A 13,909-nucleotide genomic window follows, 5' to 3' on the forward strand; every position below is an offset into this window, starting at 1 on the left:
AGGCGCCAACCAATCGCCGTCGTGACAGAGCACTTCCTTCTCCCTCGATCTTATCCTCTCGCCCGCTCGAGCTTGTTTCCTTCCTCCGAACACTTCCGCGCATCTATAAAAAGGTACCAAAGCCTCTTACCGGAGTTCCCTTTGCCATCACCGCCTTTGCTGCTCTACCTGCTCTGTTTTTCTCCACCTCACTCACCGCCGCTCTTGGAGCTCCCACTCCGGCTAGCCCCGTGCAGCGACTCCTTCACCGTCAGCTTCGCCTTAGTCTCCTAGAGCTCGCCGACCTGCTCAAGGAGCCTCTGAGGCCCCTGTCTCGCCGGATCACCGCCGCTAGTTTCCACGACGCTGACCCAAGCCGCCGCTGTTCCTCGTTCCGCCCCAGCTTGTTTCGTCCCCTCCCCAAGACCTCGTCCGTAGGACCGGAGGTGAGCTGTCGACCCCTTTCTAGCTCTTCCCGACCCAGATTCGTCCGCGAAAGCAACCGAACCTTGTTCGCCTCGCCCGAGTGCTGTCCACCTCGCCCGAGTGTTGTCCGCCTCGCTCGAGGGCTCGATTGAGTCTTTTCTTTTGACCGAGGGTATCTGTGTTAAATTCCGGGGACTTCTCTGTGTTAAATCTGAGGATCCCGGTACAATTTTTCCTTAAGTCTAAGGGTCAGATCGTAAGTTTTCCTTGATCCGACTCTTTTAACTCATTTTAAATCGACAGGAACTTGGAAGTTACATCTTAAATTGAGGAAAAAAAATCAGAAAAATACCAAATCACTTTTGTTGGAATCCTTGTTGTGTCTAGTTTCTTGCAAAATAAGTTTGCTCATGTTACTGTTGTAAATAATATCTTATGGTTTTATTCCTTGTTTAGGCCTTTGAAATCATAGTAAATAGAAGAAAAAAATGATAAATAGGTAAATCCAACTCTGTGGTGAATGTTTCTTTGAGTTGAAGCTCAGAGAAAAGTTTAGGACCCTGGAGAAGAGCTTAAAGTTACTGTTTTAGCTTTACATTTGAAATCTAGAGTTAAATCTTACTTTTTGCATAAGTATTAATCCAGAGCTGAGAAAAATAAGAAATTTTGTGAAAGAGGTACGTAAAAACTTTCAGAAGTAAATAACTCTCCTAATGCACTTGAACCACCCCAAACACAACCTCTCTCTCTCCTTGTGCAAACTCTAAGTTGCAAGAGTCTAAATGTGTAGACAGTCACCATCAAAGTCAACCGCAAGTTTAAACCCGACCTCACCTTCCTATGTGAAGTTAAGAGAAGTTCAAAACCTTGTTTAGGTGAATGTGGCCTATAGGCAACTTCCTTTCTACCGTAATCCATGCCGTGCATCATTCGTGTTCGCGCCTGGTTGAAACTAAACTACTGCATGTGCATGTCGTGTAGAAGCAAATCTCGCCGACGGAACCTACAAGCTCCACCCCGCACCGGAGGAAGAACCCGCCGTGGAGCTTCATCACTTGGAAGGAGAGCTCGAGCTAGATCAAGACCTCGAAAAACCGCTAACCCTTCCTGAAGGCAAGCCCAGGTGCATGTTTCTCTGTTTTAAATTATGCAATATGTTGATGCTTAGGATTGTGCATTTACATTTATAGGAGTTGGATGACACCTTAAATGCATGAACTTAGTACCCTTTTGATCTAAACACTAGCATGATAAGTCGTGTAGATGCAATGCTAAATAGGACTCAGTAAAAGTCGAGTGATTGCCTGTCACTCGCGAGTTATAGGAGTTGTTTTTTTACTCTTGATACAACTATAAGGATGATGGACAGGGCTGGGCTTATGTTCGGTTCTTGGTGGTTTGCCCCGTTTGTCTACACGAAAATGGACTAAGGTCGAAACGTGTCAGCGTTCATGATCAAGTGTTTGAAAGTACTAATCTCATACCTAATATGGGATAGGGAAGCCTAGTACCTGATTGAACTGGGGCGTGGCATACCCTCCATCTGTCCTTGAACCGTCATTCCCATGGTGCATCATGTGGGTACAAGTGCGGTCATAGTACGGCAGTGGCCGGGATTATGGAGCATTGCATGCCAAAGGAAGTTGGCTCTGACATGTGTCTAAGGGATCGATGGGGATGGCTGACAAGTGAAGCAACCCATCATGGTGTGTGGATGTCGTGAGATTATATGCGCCATGCATGGTTAATAAATTCGAATCGATTCATCTACCTATCATAGTTTGGGACTACTTGATCACTATTCTGCACTGAGTAAAGATGGAACATGAGGATATTAATCTTGATGATTGTTCTTTAATTGCTTGGAAAACTATGCTTGCTTAGTATAAGTTGCTAATCTAGACTGGTTAATGAACGTAGAACTTGAGCTAAAACATTGAAGGTAAGGACCGACTATAGGTGCTTTTGGCAAAACAAACCCAAAGACAAAAAGGCCTTGCATGTAGAAGTTGGTGACAGTATTTATCATCGGACGAATCAGTCTTGCTGAGTATTAGTTGCTCAGCCTTGTTGTGGCTTAACTTTTCAGGTGATGTCAATAGTTTGGCTGCTGGCACCACTTGGCCAACCCAGCTCTCTTCAGGCTGGACAGTCGAGTGGGATCCCTCCTCGGACGGTGAGGGCAGGGATTATTGATGTCATGATCGGCTTCATCATGATATTGTGTATCGACGTTAGGTTCCGCTTGTTTACTTCATCTGGTTGAACCTTGCAAACTTGTTTGAATTTCGGAAACTCCGATGTAATAAATGTTGAACTATGTTAATGTGATGGGAATGTTGTAACCTCTGTGCTACTCACCTTCGTTTGAGCAATGCTTCTCGATCCTGTAAGTGGTTTATCGGATGAAATCTGACGGTCGACCAAGTTGACTTGCTTAAAGTGCATGATCGCGTGTTAGGCGACTTAAGTGCATTTTAGTCAAGTTAATTTGGGCGGTTCCGCCACACCCGCCTCCTTCCATGACCTCTACGGCGAGGATGTCAAAAGAAAAGGTTGTAGCATCGGCGACCTTATGGTGCCTTGCCATCCTCCGTTGCAGGAATGTGCCATGGCGGACGTCTCAGAACACCCACTAGAGGTGGTGGAGTCCCAGCAGAGTCAAACCCCTCCGGACCCTGGTGCAGGCGCAGGCGCATGGTGACGAGCTATGACAGCGGCAGCAGACCCAGCAGACGTCTACGCCAGCACGCCCCGCGCAGCACTAGGAGCCACATGTGCATAACTCGGCGAGCGGCGCTCGAGGCCGCGCCCACCAAGTCTAGCGCAACATCCTAGCTGGAGGGGATGATCCCCCTCATTTGCTCGGGGCAACCAGAACATCGCTACCACGGTGATGCTACTGTGCGGCCTCCTCGTGCCCGCCGACCCACAGGAGCAAGCGATCCATCGAAACCTCCAAGCACTGGTGGAGAGTGCCATCGTTAAGCAGGCGGAAAGCTCCGCGTCGCGACAGCGACACGCGACCTCTTGCCCAACTGGGGCATTAGGGCCGCACTAGTCAAACTGCTCTGTCCACTCACCACAGCAGCTGCCTCAGGTGAGACAGGGTGAGACAGCATGTGCGCGAGCGGCTCGGGCCGACCCATGATGCCCATAGTGTCATCATCACGTGATGTCAGGCTTGGCATGACACCGACGTCGATCGGATGGCAGCGAGCGCGGGTGGCACGGGCCCCAACTGAGCCCACAAGGAGCATGAGGAGGTGCACCCCAGGTGTGGCGGTAGACCGAGCGACCGGTACGGCGACCAGAGCCCCAGCCCGGACGGCTTCAGACCATGGGCATTTGGTCGCCGCATCTAGAAAGTGTCATTCCCATAGCGCTTCCGACCGCCCACCAACATTAACAAGTACACTAGGGAGATGAACCCTGGTGTATGGCTTGAAGACTTCTGACTCACTTGCTGAGCCAGTGGAGCAAATGATGATTACTTCATCATCCCGTACCTCCCCATCTGCGTAGGGGAGTTCATTTGAGCGTGGCTCGAATTTCTTACATCCAACAGCATCCATGATTGGGCGAACCTTAAGAAGGTCTTCATTGGGAACTTCCAGGGGACGTACGTCCATCTTAGGAATTCTTGGGACCTCAAGAGTTGCAAGCAAGAGCCCAACGAGTCCCTGTGGGATTACATCTGCAGGTTCTCGAGGCAATGCAATTCCCTTCCTGACGTCATCGACGCAGACGTCGTTAGCGCGTTCCTCTCTGGGACAACCTGCAAGTCCCTAGTCCACAAGCTCAACTGCGTGAAGCCTCGAACCACCCATGACACTTGCTTGACATCGCCACCAACCATGCTTCTGCGCGAGGAGGCACTCAGAGCAGTCTTCAGCGATAGTCGGGATAAGGGCAAGGCCAAGCATGAGGTCCAGGATGAGGGCCCCTTCCCACAGCGGGGCAAGAAGAACAAGAAGGACCGGCGTCGCCCGACCAACCCAACCTTGGTCACCACGACCAAGCGCCTAGGCAAGCAGCACCAACAGGGTTAGCTCGACCACTTCGACAAGCTCATGGAGAGCCCCTGCACTAACCACGCCTACTCCGTCAAGCACCTCTACAAGCACTGCGAGCTCCTCAAACGCTTCCTATGACAAGCCGCCAAGCCAACGCCGACCACAGCAAGCGCTAGTGCAAGGTGCGCTACCGAGAGGTATGTACCGCCGAGTCGTCCATCGCCTCATTCCTTCTTTGGTCGGACTCCCCAATCACATTTGATCAGAGGGACCATCATCCCTACATCCCCCGACCAGGTCGCTACCTGCTCGTTGTCAACCCCATCATCAGCAAGAAGCACCTTACCAGGGTGCTGATGGATGGGGGTAGCGGTCTCAACATTCTGTACGTTGAGACCCTCGACGCCATGCGCATCCCCCGGCTGGAGCTCCGCCTCGTGAGTTCTCCCTTCCACGGAGGTCCTGACCTTCGAGGTGGTGGACTTTCTAGGGTCCTACCATGCCATCCTGGGGTGGCCATGCTGCGCCAAGTTCATGGTGGTCCCCAACTACACCTACCTCAAGCTAAAGATGCTGAGGTCGAACAGTGTCATCACCGTGGGTAGCACCTTCTCTCACACCTACACGTGCAATCGCGAGCACTACGAGCTCGCCACTGGCATCATCAATGTCGCCGAGCTCCCTAAGCTCGGGAATGAAGCGGCACCAGCGATGCCCGGCTACAACAAGATGACCTCCACGAGCGCCTTCAGTCCGACCGAAGAGACCAAGGCAGTGGAGATAGACCCCAGTGACACAACCAAGACGGTGCGGATTGGGACCAAGCTCCCAGCCAAATAGGAAGGTGCCCTCGTCGACTTTTTGCGCACCAATCAGGATGTCTTCGCATGGAAGCCTTCTGACATGCCAGGTATACTGAGGGAGGTCGCCGAGCATGCACTATGCATCGCCCCGGGCTCAAAACCCATCAAGCAATGCCTACGCTGCTTTGATGAGGAGAGGCGCAGGGCCATAGGTGAGGAAATCACCAAACTCCTAGTGGCCGGCTTCATCAAGGAGGTATTCCACTCCAACTGGCTCACCAATCCTGTTCTTGTAAAGACAAAGAATGGGAAATGGAGATTGTGTGTTGACTATACTGGCCTTAACAAGGCATGTCCCAAAGATCATTTTCCTTTACCACGCATAGATCAGATAGCCGACTCCACCTGGAGATGCGAAATCCTCTCCTTTCTGGATGCCTACTCAGGCTACCACCAGATCGCGATGAAAGAGACCGACTAGGTCACGACCTCTTTCATCACCCCGTATGGATCATACTGTTATGTGACCATGCCGTTCAGCTTGAAGAACGTAGGCATCACCTATGAACGGTGCATGCAACGATGCTTCACCAACCAGATCGACACGTCCAACCAACTCGACCAAGTCGAGCGGCCAAAACCCACTATTGTCGTCTACGTAGATGACACAGTGGTAAAAATGGCTCAAGCAAGCGACCCAATCGCAAACTTGGCTGCAACATCAAGGGCGTATAGAGGCTCACTAGTTGCTTGGCTGCCCTGAGCCGGTTCATATCCCGACTAGGCAACCGGGGGATGCTACTCTATAAGCTCCTCAAGAAGGCGGACACATTTGTCCGGACAAAGGAGGCACAGCAGGCTCTGGAGAGCCTCAAAGCATCACTGACTTCAGCCCCGATCCTCATCGCTCCCGAACAGGAAGAACCCCTCCTCCTCTACATCGCGGCAAGCAACCACGTGGTCAGCGTCGCCCTCGTCGTCAAAAGGGAGGAGCCAGAACATGCGCTGAAGGTCCAGCGATCGGTGTACTTCATCAGTGATGTACTCACCGATGCCAAAGTGCGTTACCCCCAGGTCCAGAAGCTTTTATACGTTGTGCTGATGGCGACCCGGAAGCTCCTACACTACTTCACCGACCATGAGGTCACGGTCGTCACCTCGTACCCACTGGGGGAGATTGTCGCAACCGTGACACCATGGCTAGATCTCTAAGTGGGCACTTGAGCTCATGGCTCACGACATCAAGTATGCCCTCCGCACCACGATCAAGTCTCAAGCCCTAGCCGACTTCATCACCGAATGGACAAAGATCCAGACCCTGACCCCGGATGTCACCCAGGAGTACAAGACGATGTACTTCGACGGGTTAGTCGTGGCACCCGGCTCAAGGGCCAGAGTGGTCGTGATCTCCCCGGATGGGAATAGGCTCCGCTATGCAATCCGTATCCATTTTTTTGGCCTCGAACAACATCGCCGAGTATGAAGACCTCATCAATGGGCTACGCATCACCTTCAAGCTCGATGCGGTGTGGCTCTATGTCTGCGGCGAATCGAAGTTAGTGGTCGATCAAGTCATGAAGGAGTCCTCCTGCAAGATCCCCCTCATGGTAGCTTACTGCATAGAGGTGCGCAAGCTAGAGGACAAGTTCCAAGGGATCGAGCTGCATCACATCCCGCAAAAGGACAATGCCGCCGCTGACTTCCTCGAGAAATTGGCGGCCAGACGGGGTCCACCCCCCGATGGGGTCTTCATAAACGACCTCTATGAGCTGTCTGCCCATGTCTGGGAGGAACCGACCTGAACGCTTCCTAACCCCAACCAGGTGCTCAGGGGCTCCGACCCCAACGCCTCCACGATGACCCCACCGGTGACACTACCATATTGGCACTCGACTCGGCCGACTGGAGAGCACCATTGCTCGCCTACATCCTCGAGGACGTCCTCCCACCGAAGAGCACTGAAGCGCGATGAATCACTCGACGCGCCAAGACGTTCGTTGCCATCGGTGATGAACTTTACAAATGACGTCCGTCAGGAATACTCATGAAGTGCATCATGACCGACCAGGGGAAACAACTTCTCCTCGAAGTTCACATCGGAATCTGCAGACACCATCGAAGTGCGGTCGAGTTTTTCCTCGACATCATCTATTGGTTCGATATCCCTAACTGTATCATCACAGATAACGGAACAAACTTCACTGGCAAGAAGTACTTGGACTTCTATGATGGATATGGTATCAGGATCGACTAGGCCTTAGTCAGGCACCCACGGACCAACAATCAGGTCGAGCGGGCTAATGGCATGGTCCTTGAAGGGCTCAAGCCCCGCATTTTCAATGGGCTCAAAAAATTCATTGGGCAATGGATCGCAGAGATCCCAATGGTCCTCTAGAGCTTGAGAATGACCCCAAACTAATCCACAGGGTTCACCCCCTTCTTCTTGGTATACGAAGCCAAAGCAGTGTTGCCGTCCGACATCGATTACGGCTCTCCAAGGGTAAAGGCCTTCGACTAAGACCAAGCCACGGAGGCTCAGTAGGACGCGGTCGACCTACTTGAGGAGGCATGAGAGATGGCCCTCATATCCTCCACTCGTTACCAACAAACCCTCTGTAGGTACCATGAGAGAAAGATCCGAGGGAGAACCCTCGAGGTCGGCGACCTCGTACTCCGGTGGACCCAGTCGACCAAGGACAAGCACAAGCTCTCTCCGCCCTGGGAAGGACCGTACACAGTGGCCGAGGTAATCTGACCAGGTGCCTACCGACTGAAGGATGACGACGGCAACATCCTCACTAGCACGTGGAACATCGAACAGTTACGTCATTTATTTCCCTAACTCAGTTTTACCGGTCGTTTCCATTCAACACTCGCTCCTATAATGCCCCAGCCCGAGCACTCTCGACCTGGGTCACTCGGGGGCTACACGGGGGTACGATACCACCCCCTCCTTACTTTTATGCAATCACACACTTCGCCCAAATGAAAGGGCATCCTGTTCCTCTGACTACCTTGAGTAACGTATGCTTCAGCCTCCCGACTGATCAGACCCTACCACGACTACGGTTACGAGCAGCTGAGCATCGCGGGCCACGCCCGGGTTCTAAAGATTGCAGCCTACGGTAAATGGGCAGGTTTGAAAGGAAAAGGGCGAAAAGCAGAAATCACTTAAGGAAGAAATGAGAATGGACGGGACAAGCTCCCCATCATGACCACAAAAGAACTTAAATCTGTTCACTCAGGGGCTCTCAGCCCCCGCAAAATTCATATAATACAAAGAACCAACTCCTCCTATGCAATTCTACTGCTGCCCCTCAGTCGGGTCGGTTGGTGGTGTGGCTGGCAAGGACGAAGGTGCCTCAGTCGTGGTCAGGATGATGCTCGGCTCCATTGCGGTCGGGATAGCGCCCGGCTCCGACCCAGTCTCCACTGCTTCGTTAGAATTGGCAACGCCCTCTTGACCCGTGCCTGCGGCATCCACCGAGCGGCGAGCCTCCATCACCCACTACGCAGTGGTATGCTCGGTGATTGCCTGCGCGTGTGGGATCAAGCTCTCTCCTAGCGCCTGGATCTCCTCCTCACCCTACCCATCGGCATACCCTCCGCAGATGTCCTCGAAGTCCAGGGTGGGGTGGTGGGGTGCCACCGACGTCAGCACCCCCAACACCCCGTAGAACACACCATCTGAGATAAGCGTCTAAACCACATCCAGAATTTCCACGAGCTGGATGGTGGGTGCGCTGGTGCTTGGACCCAACCCGAGCACTTCAGCGATCACCACCTGCACCACATTGCAGAGTTGGTCGAGCTCTTCCTCAATCGTGGCTCGCTCCTCTAGGGACCGAGCCAGTGCCTCCGTGCTCCGACTGACCATCGCTTGGGCCACCTTCAATTCCAACTCCAAGGTTGCACGAGAAGCTAAGGCAGTAGAAGGAAAACATGGGTACAATTGTGACTCAAATTGCCAAGACGGCGAAACTTACCCTCCTTAGCGGCGACAGCTACGGTGTGACCCTCCTCCAACCGCTCCAGCTCTTGCTATAGAAGACCACTCCTTCTGCCTAGCTCTAGGTACAAACAACTGAGTCAGAAGCCAGGAAAAGAAGGATCAAAACGACGACCAAGGGTAGGAAAGATACATGCCGAGGTAGGCTTCCTCACCAATAGCAAGGCTATGCTCTTGCTGGGTCACCCTCTCCTGCAGCAGAGCGGGCAACTCCTCCACTCCGAGCAGCTTTCCCTAGAGCACGGCAACCTCCTGCTCCGATGATAGCGCCCTCTACTCGGCGTGCGCTCAGGCCATCTGCTCCGGCCCCAGAGCCTCCTGCATCGCGGCAAGCCTCCGCTCGGCATTGGTCGCCTGCTCGACCGCGCGATGCTCCATCTCTTGGGACTCACGACGGGCAGCCTCCAGCTCACGAGTGATCTCGCTGACCCATCACAACGCCACCGTTTCCTACACCTGCCGACCATGCTCCTCCTAGAGAAATCGGGATTTGCGGGCTGATGACGCCTCCAAGCCCTGCAAAACAAAGAGCACGCATGTTGAGATGACCATTGAATGCTAAGAAGTCACATACAAGACCAGGATCATAGAAAGCTTACCTCTGCAACGCACAGCAGGTCGACGGACACGGCTTGATGGGCGAGCTTCACCCTCTCCAGGACCTCCTCGAGCCGCACCGCGAAAAAGGCAAGGTTGGCCTGCACCGACAACCCACTCTGACCAAGCAGGCCCTAGAGATCATCCTTCCTCCTGTCGCAAAGCACCAACCAGGCCTTCCCCGGCTCATCCGCATGGGGCCACACCAGCTCGCGAGCTGCTCTCGATCTGCCGGAAGACCCAGTTCCCACGGTGCCGAGTGACACTAGGACCACCACCCGCTCCTGGGATAGCGGGATGGTCGGCGGCACCAACCCGATGTCTTCCTTGCCGTCGGAAGGGATGTCCACCACCGACATGTCATGGCCCGCCAGCAGTTGATCTCCCTCCATCCCAACCACCTCTGACGTACCATCCCTAGGCGGGCTGGGGAGGTGCCCGCCCAAACCTAGGCCTCGGCCAGCTCGAGGGACAGGCTAACCTCCACTGCTTCGACGGTTGGCGTGACCCCAACTCCTTCGGCCTCCTCCAACCCCGACCACCAGAGCGAGTCGAGCGCCCCTTCGTCGGGCGTGACAAGGAGCTCGGCGTCCCTCCTCGAGGAAGGGATCACCAGGGTCACTGCCACCGAGGGCCCCATTGCGGCCACGGGGATCGCCTCTATTCCGGCCGCTATCACGCTCGCGACTGATAGTGGAGAAGCAAGCCCCATCAAGGAGCATCGGGCCAACACCAGCCTGCTCCCCTTGACTCGTCGTGACTCGCTGTAGGTTGGGCCTCCACTCCGTGTGTGGGGAAGGTGGGATGATCCCTGCCGAGGCCAGTGGCCGGCCGCTGCAAAAGAAGACACAGAAGCAAGTTAGTCATGCCCAAAAACTCAATCAAGCGGACAAAGGAAAGTGTGATCGTATACCCAACTAGAGGGGGCCTATAGCCCCGGACGACTGGCGACGAGCTGACCGGACGAGGACCGTGTGGGGGCTGCAGCTCATGCCCCCTCAGGTCAATTGAGGGTGAGGGCGACCCGGCCAGCCCCTGACAGGCCTGTGAATGGGCACGGCTGCTAGCTCGTGGCGAAACCACCAGGGCAACCGGCGGGGCATCCCTCTGTTGGAAACCAGGCGTACGCGTGCTGACTCCGAAGGTGCTCATGCGTGGTCGCATCCCTCCAACCGACTGCCACGCACCGTCGCACTCGGTGCCGGGGACTGCGACACCGGTGGCGCCTCTGAAATGTGCAATGACCACGCTCGCTTCGCCTCCTAATTGCGGGCGTGCTTCCTTCACTCAGGGACGCCCCCGTACCATGCGCGCCGCCGATAGGCACAGCCACAGGCTCACGGTGCTTCGTCGAAGTCACGGCAGCAACCCCGTCCTCCTCCTCATCCTCCAAAGAGTCCGCATCGTCACCCGACTCCATGGAGTCACTCAACTCGAGCTCCGCCTCTACATCCGACCAGCTTTTGTTGCAGTGGACCTGCCGATTGATCTCGTTTTCCTTCACGTACTTTCTCCGTACCTCCGTGGCCTTCTTCTTCTTCTTCCTGGCGACCGCGGCCTCCTTCTGGGCGCCCTGCCAAGCTGCGCCTTCCGCTCCCTTCGAGAGATGCGGTCGAGACTTGTATCATTCGAGCCCCTGCAAAACAAGCAACTTAGAATCAGACGGGACATCAAAATGAAGAAGAAAAGGATCACGGAAAAAAGCATACCAAGTCGGGCCGCTTCTCAACATGGAGGGGTCCGGGCGTCCCATTGAGGGTCGAATGCCGCCCCAACTGTAGCACTCAATCGAGACGTCCCTAGATCTCGCTCCACGGTAGCTCCTCCGGTGACGCGCGGTCAGGATCTGACAGGCCGGAATACTCCCACATCGGACGCGCTCTCTCCCCCAGCGGGACAATCCATCAACGGATGAAGGTCTCGAAGTCCCGCAGTCTGCTGAGGCCCTCTTGCGCGCGCTTCCGCAGCGCCACCTTGATGGCTTCCAGCCGCCCCTTCTGACAGGTTGTGGTACCCCATGTCTAGCTATCCTTCTTCTCCGGCCTCCTCCCGGTGAACTTCGGGATCGGTGCCTCCACAGGGTTTTGAATGTAGAACCACTCGCTGTGCCATCCCCGGTTGGAGTCGTTGGGGGGAGTATGACAGGTAAGCGACCGAAAGCTTGGACCGCTTCAGTAGGGAAAATCCACCAACTGGAGCCGCTCTGACCGCCTTCCCATCGAACAAAGCTCACCCACTGAAGACCCGCCGGAACAGATCCACGTCCGGCTCCATCCTGAGGAAGGCCTCACAAATGGTGATGAAGCTGGCGATGTGCAGCATCCCATTCGAATTGAGGTGCTGCAGCTCCAACTCCCACTCGCTGAGAAGCCCGCGCAAGAACCAATGTGCGGGGTACTTGAGCCCACGCTCGTGGACGGCGAGGAAGGAGAAGACCTTGTCAGGCTGGGGTTGCGAAACGATGAACAACAGTTCAGGAGCTCTCCAGTGCACAACCTCCTTCGGCGGGAGCAGCCCCCTCATCACAAAATTGGCCAGCAGGTCCTCCCCCACGGTGGATGGCCTCCAGTTCGACATGGCGTGCCGGATCAATGAATGAATCTGTGAGGTTTCCTTCTCCCTCTCTGTCTACCCTCCACTCTCCTAGGGTTCGCCACAGCGCACGAGAAAGCTTAGCGAAAAGAGAGAAGGGGAAGCGGCAGCGATTAAGGAGAGGAAAAAGAACGGGCAAAAACCCTCTGCCTCCCCGCTATTTAATGGGGAAGGCTGCACGGAGTCCTGGCGAACGGGACATAACTAACGGGACATGGCCTGGCTGACGGAACTTGGCCTAGGCGAGGCCCACCCACTATCGCAACCGGGGTGTGAGAAACGGGGCACGACCGTATGTGAACGACCCTCCACCTTCCAAGGCGGCGTTGTGGAGGGGCCCCACCATCAGAACCTCCATCGAGGAGAGGCTAGTAGGCCACCCAAGATGGTCGGACGACTCAGGCATCTGATGGCAGACAGGTAAGGAATAGTGGAATGCCACATGAAGGCCATGCCGACCTCGTCACGAACGATGGATCCGGATTCCACTCGGATGAACCCGCTAAGAGATCCCCGAGCCCGTCACTCAAGCCTTCAAGGTAAGCGGCGTTAGCTCGACCCCCCTGGTTCTGGAAACTGCGAAGGGGGCAAGGCCTAAAAACCTGACCAAGGTAATCTTACCAAACCTCCATTTCCTTTCTCAGCACATGAGCCTTCATCCATTCATCCATCTCATGCATGCATACATTCATTCATACATTCATCCCACACATACGATCATTGCAATACATTGCTTTGTGTCGCATCACAAAGCAATAGCCACTCATTCGAAACGAGCCGCAATCGACCGAGGTTCGAAGGCCGGTCCACGAAGGGCTCGAGGCCGCCTCGCATCAAACTGAGCCAGGGGAAAAGCATATGAGCCCTAGTAGCCTTCGCCCGACCCGCTCAGAAGCGGATAGGGTCATCTTGACTTCTCGTTCGATCCTGACCTCAAGCCATGCCCACAGAATCTCCATCGAGGAGAGGCCACCGGGCCACCCGAGTCAGTCAAATGGCTTGGGCATCTGCTGGGAGGTGGGTCGAGGAGCAATGGAATGCCACATGAGGGCTATGCTGACCCTATCATGAACAATGGACCCGGATTCCACTTGGACATACCTGTTAGGAGCTCACTGAGCCCACCACTTGACCCATCGAGGCAAGTGGTGTCAGCTCAACCCCTCCAGTTGCAAAAACTGCGGACGGGGTGACGCATGAAAAAATGCGACCGATCCTGCCCGAGCCCAACAGGGCTCGGGGGCTCAATCCGCTAGATCCTGACACGGGAATCTGACCGACGACACAGGTCGCAGTCGAAACACACACAGGCAAGACCCCAACTCATGATAAGGACCGTCTCATGTCGACTGGTGGAGACACACAAGTCTGCGGCTCCAGAAGAAAGTACAAAGTGCTCAGCCTCCAACCAACTCCCCAGTCGGTCGCAGGTTCGGGGGCTAGACCCACTGGGTCCGCTCGCGTGAACCCGGTGGAAGACGAACTAC

The 13,909-nt window shown here is 54.7% G+C and overlaps 1 protein-coding gene across 1 annotated transcript; it reads left to right on the top strand.

The window, feature by feature from the left end:
* Nucleotides 1-6,019: 6,019 nt before the first annotated feature.
* Nucleotides 6,020-6,436, top strand: LOC140220262 (uncharacterized). The gene has a single exon (XM_072290282.1). It carries the CDS (start codon nucleotides 6,020-6,022, stop codon nucleotides 6,434-6,436), a length of 417 nt encoding a protein of 138 aa, XP_072146383.1.
* The last annotated feature ends 7,473 nt before the right edge of the window (nucleotides 6,437-13,909 follow it).

This window comes from Setaria viridis, chromosome 8 (assembly GCF_005286985.2).
Source record: "Setaria viridis chromosome 8, Setaria_viridis_v4.0, whole genome shotgun sequence".
Lineage (NCBI taxonomy): Eukaryota > Viridiplantae > Streptophyta > Magnoliopsida > Poales > Poaceae > Setaria > Setaria viridis.

Excerpts from the sequence above, each read along its gene's own strand:
- LOC140220262 (XM_072290282.1), top strand. The coding sequence starts at position 6,020 with ATGCTACTCTATAAGCTCCTCAAGAAGGCGGACACATTTGTCCGGACA.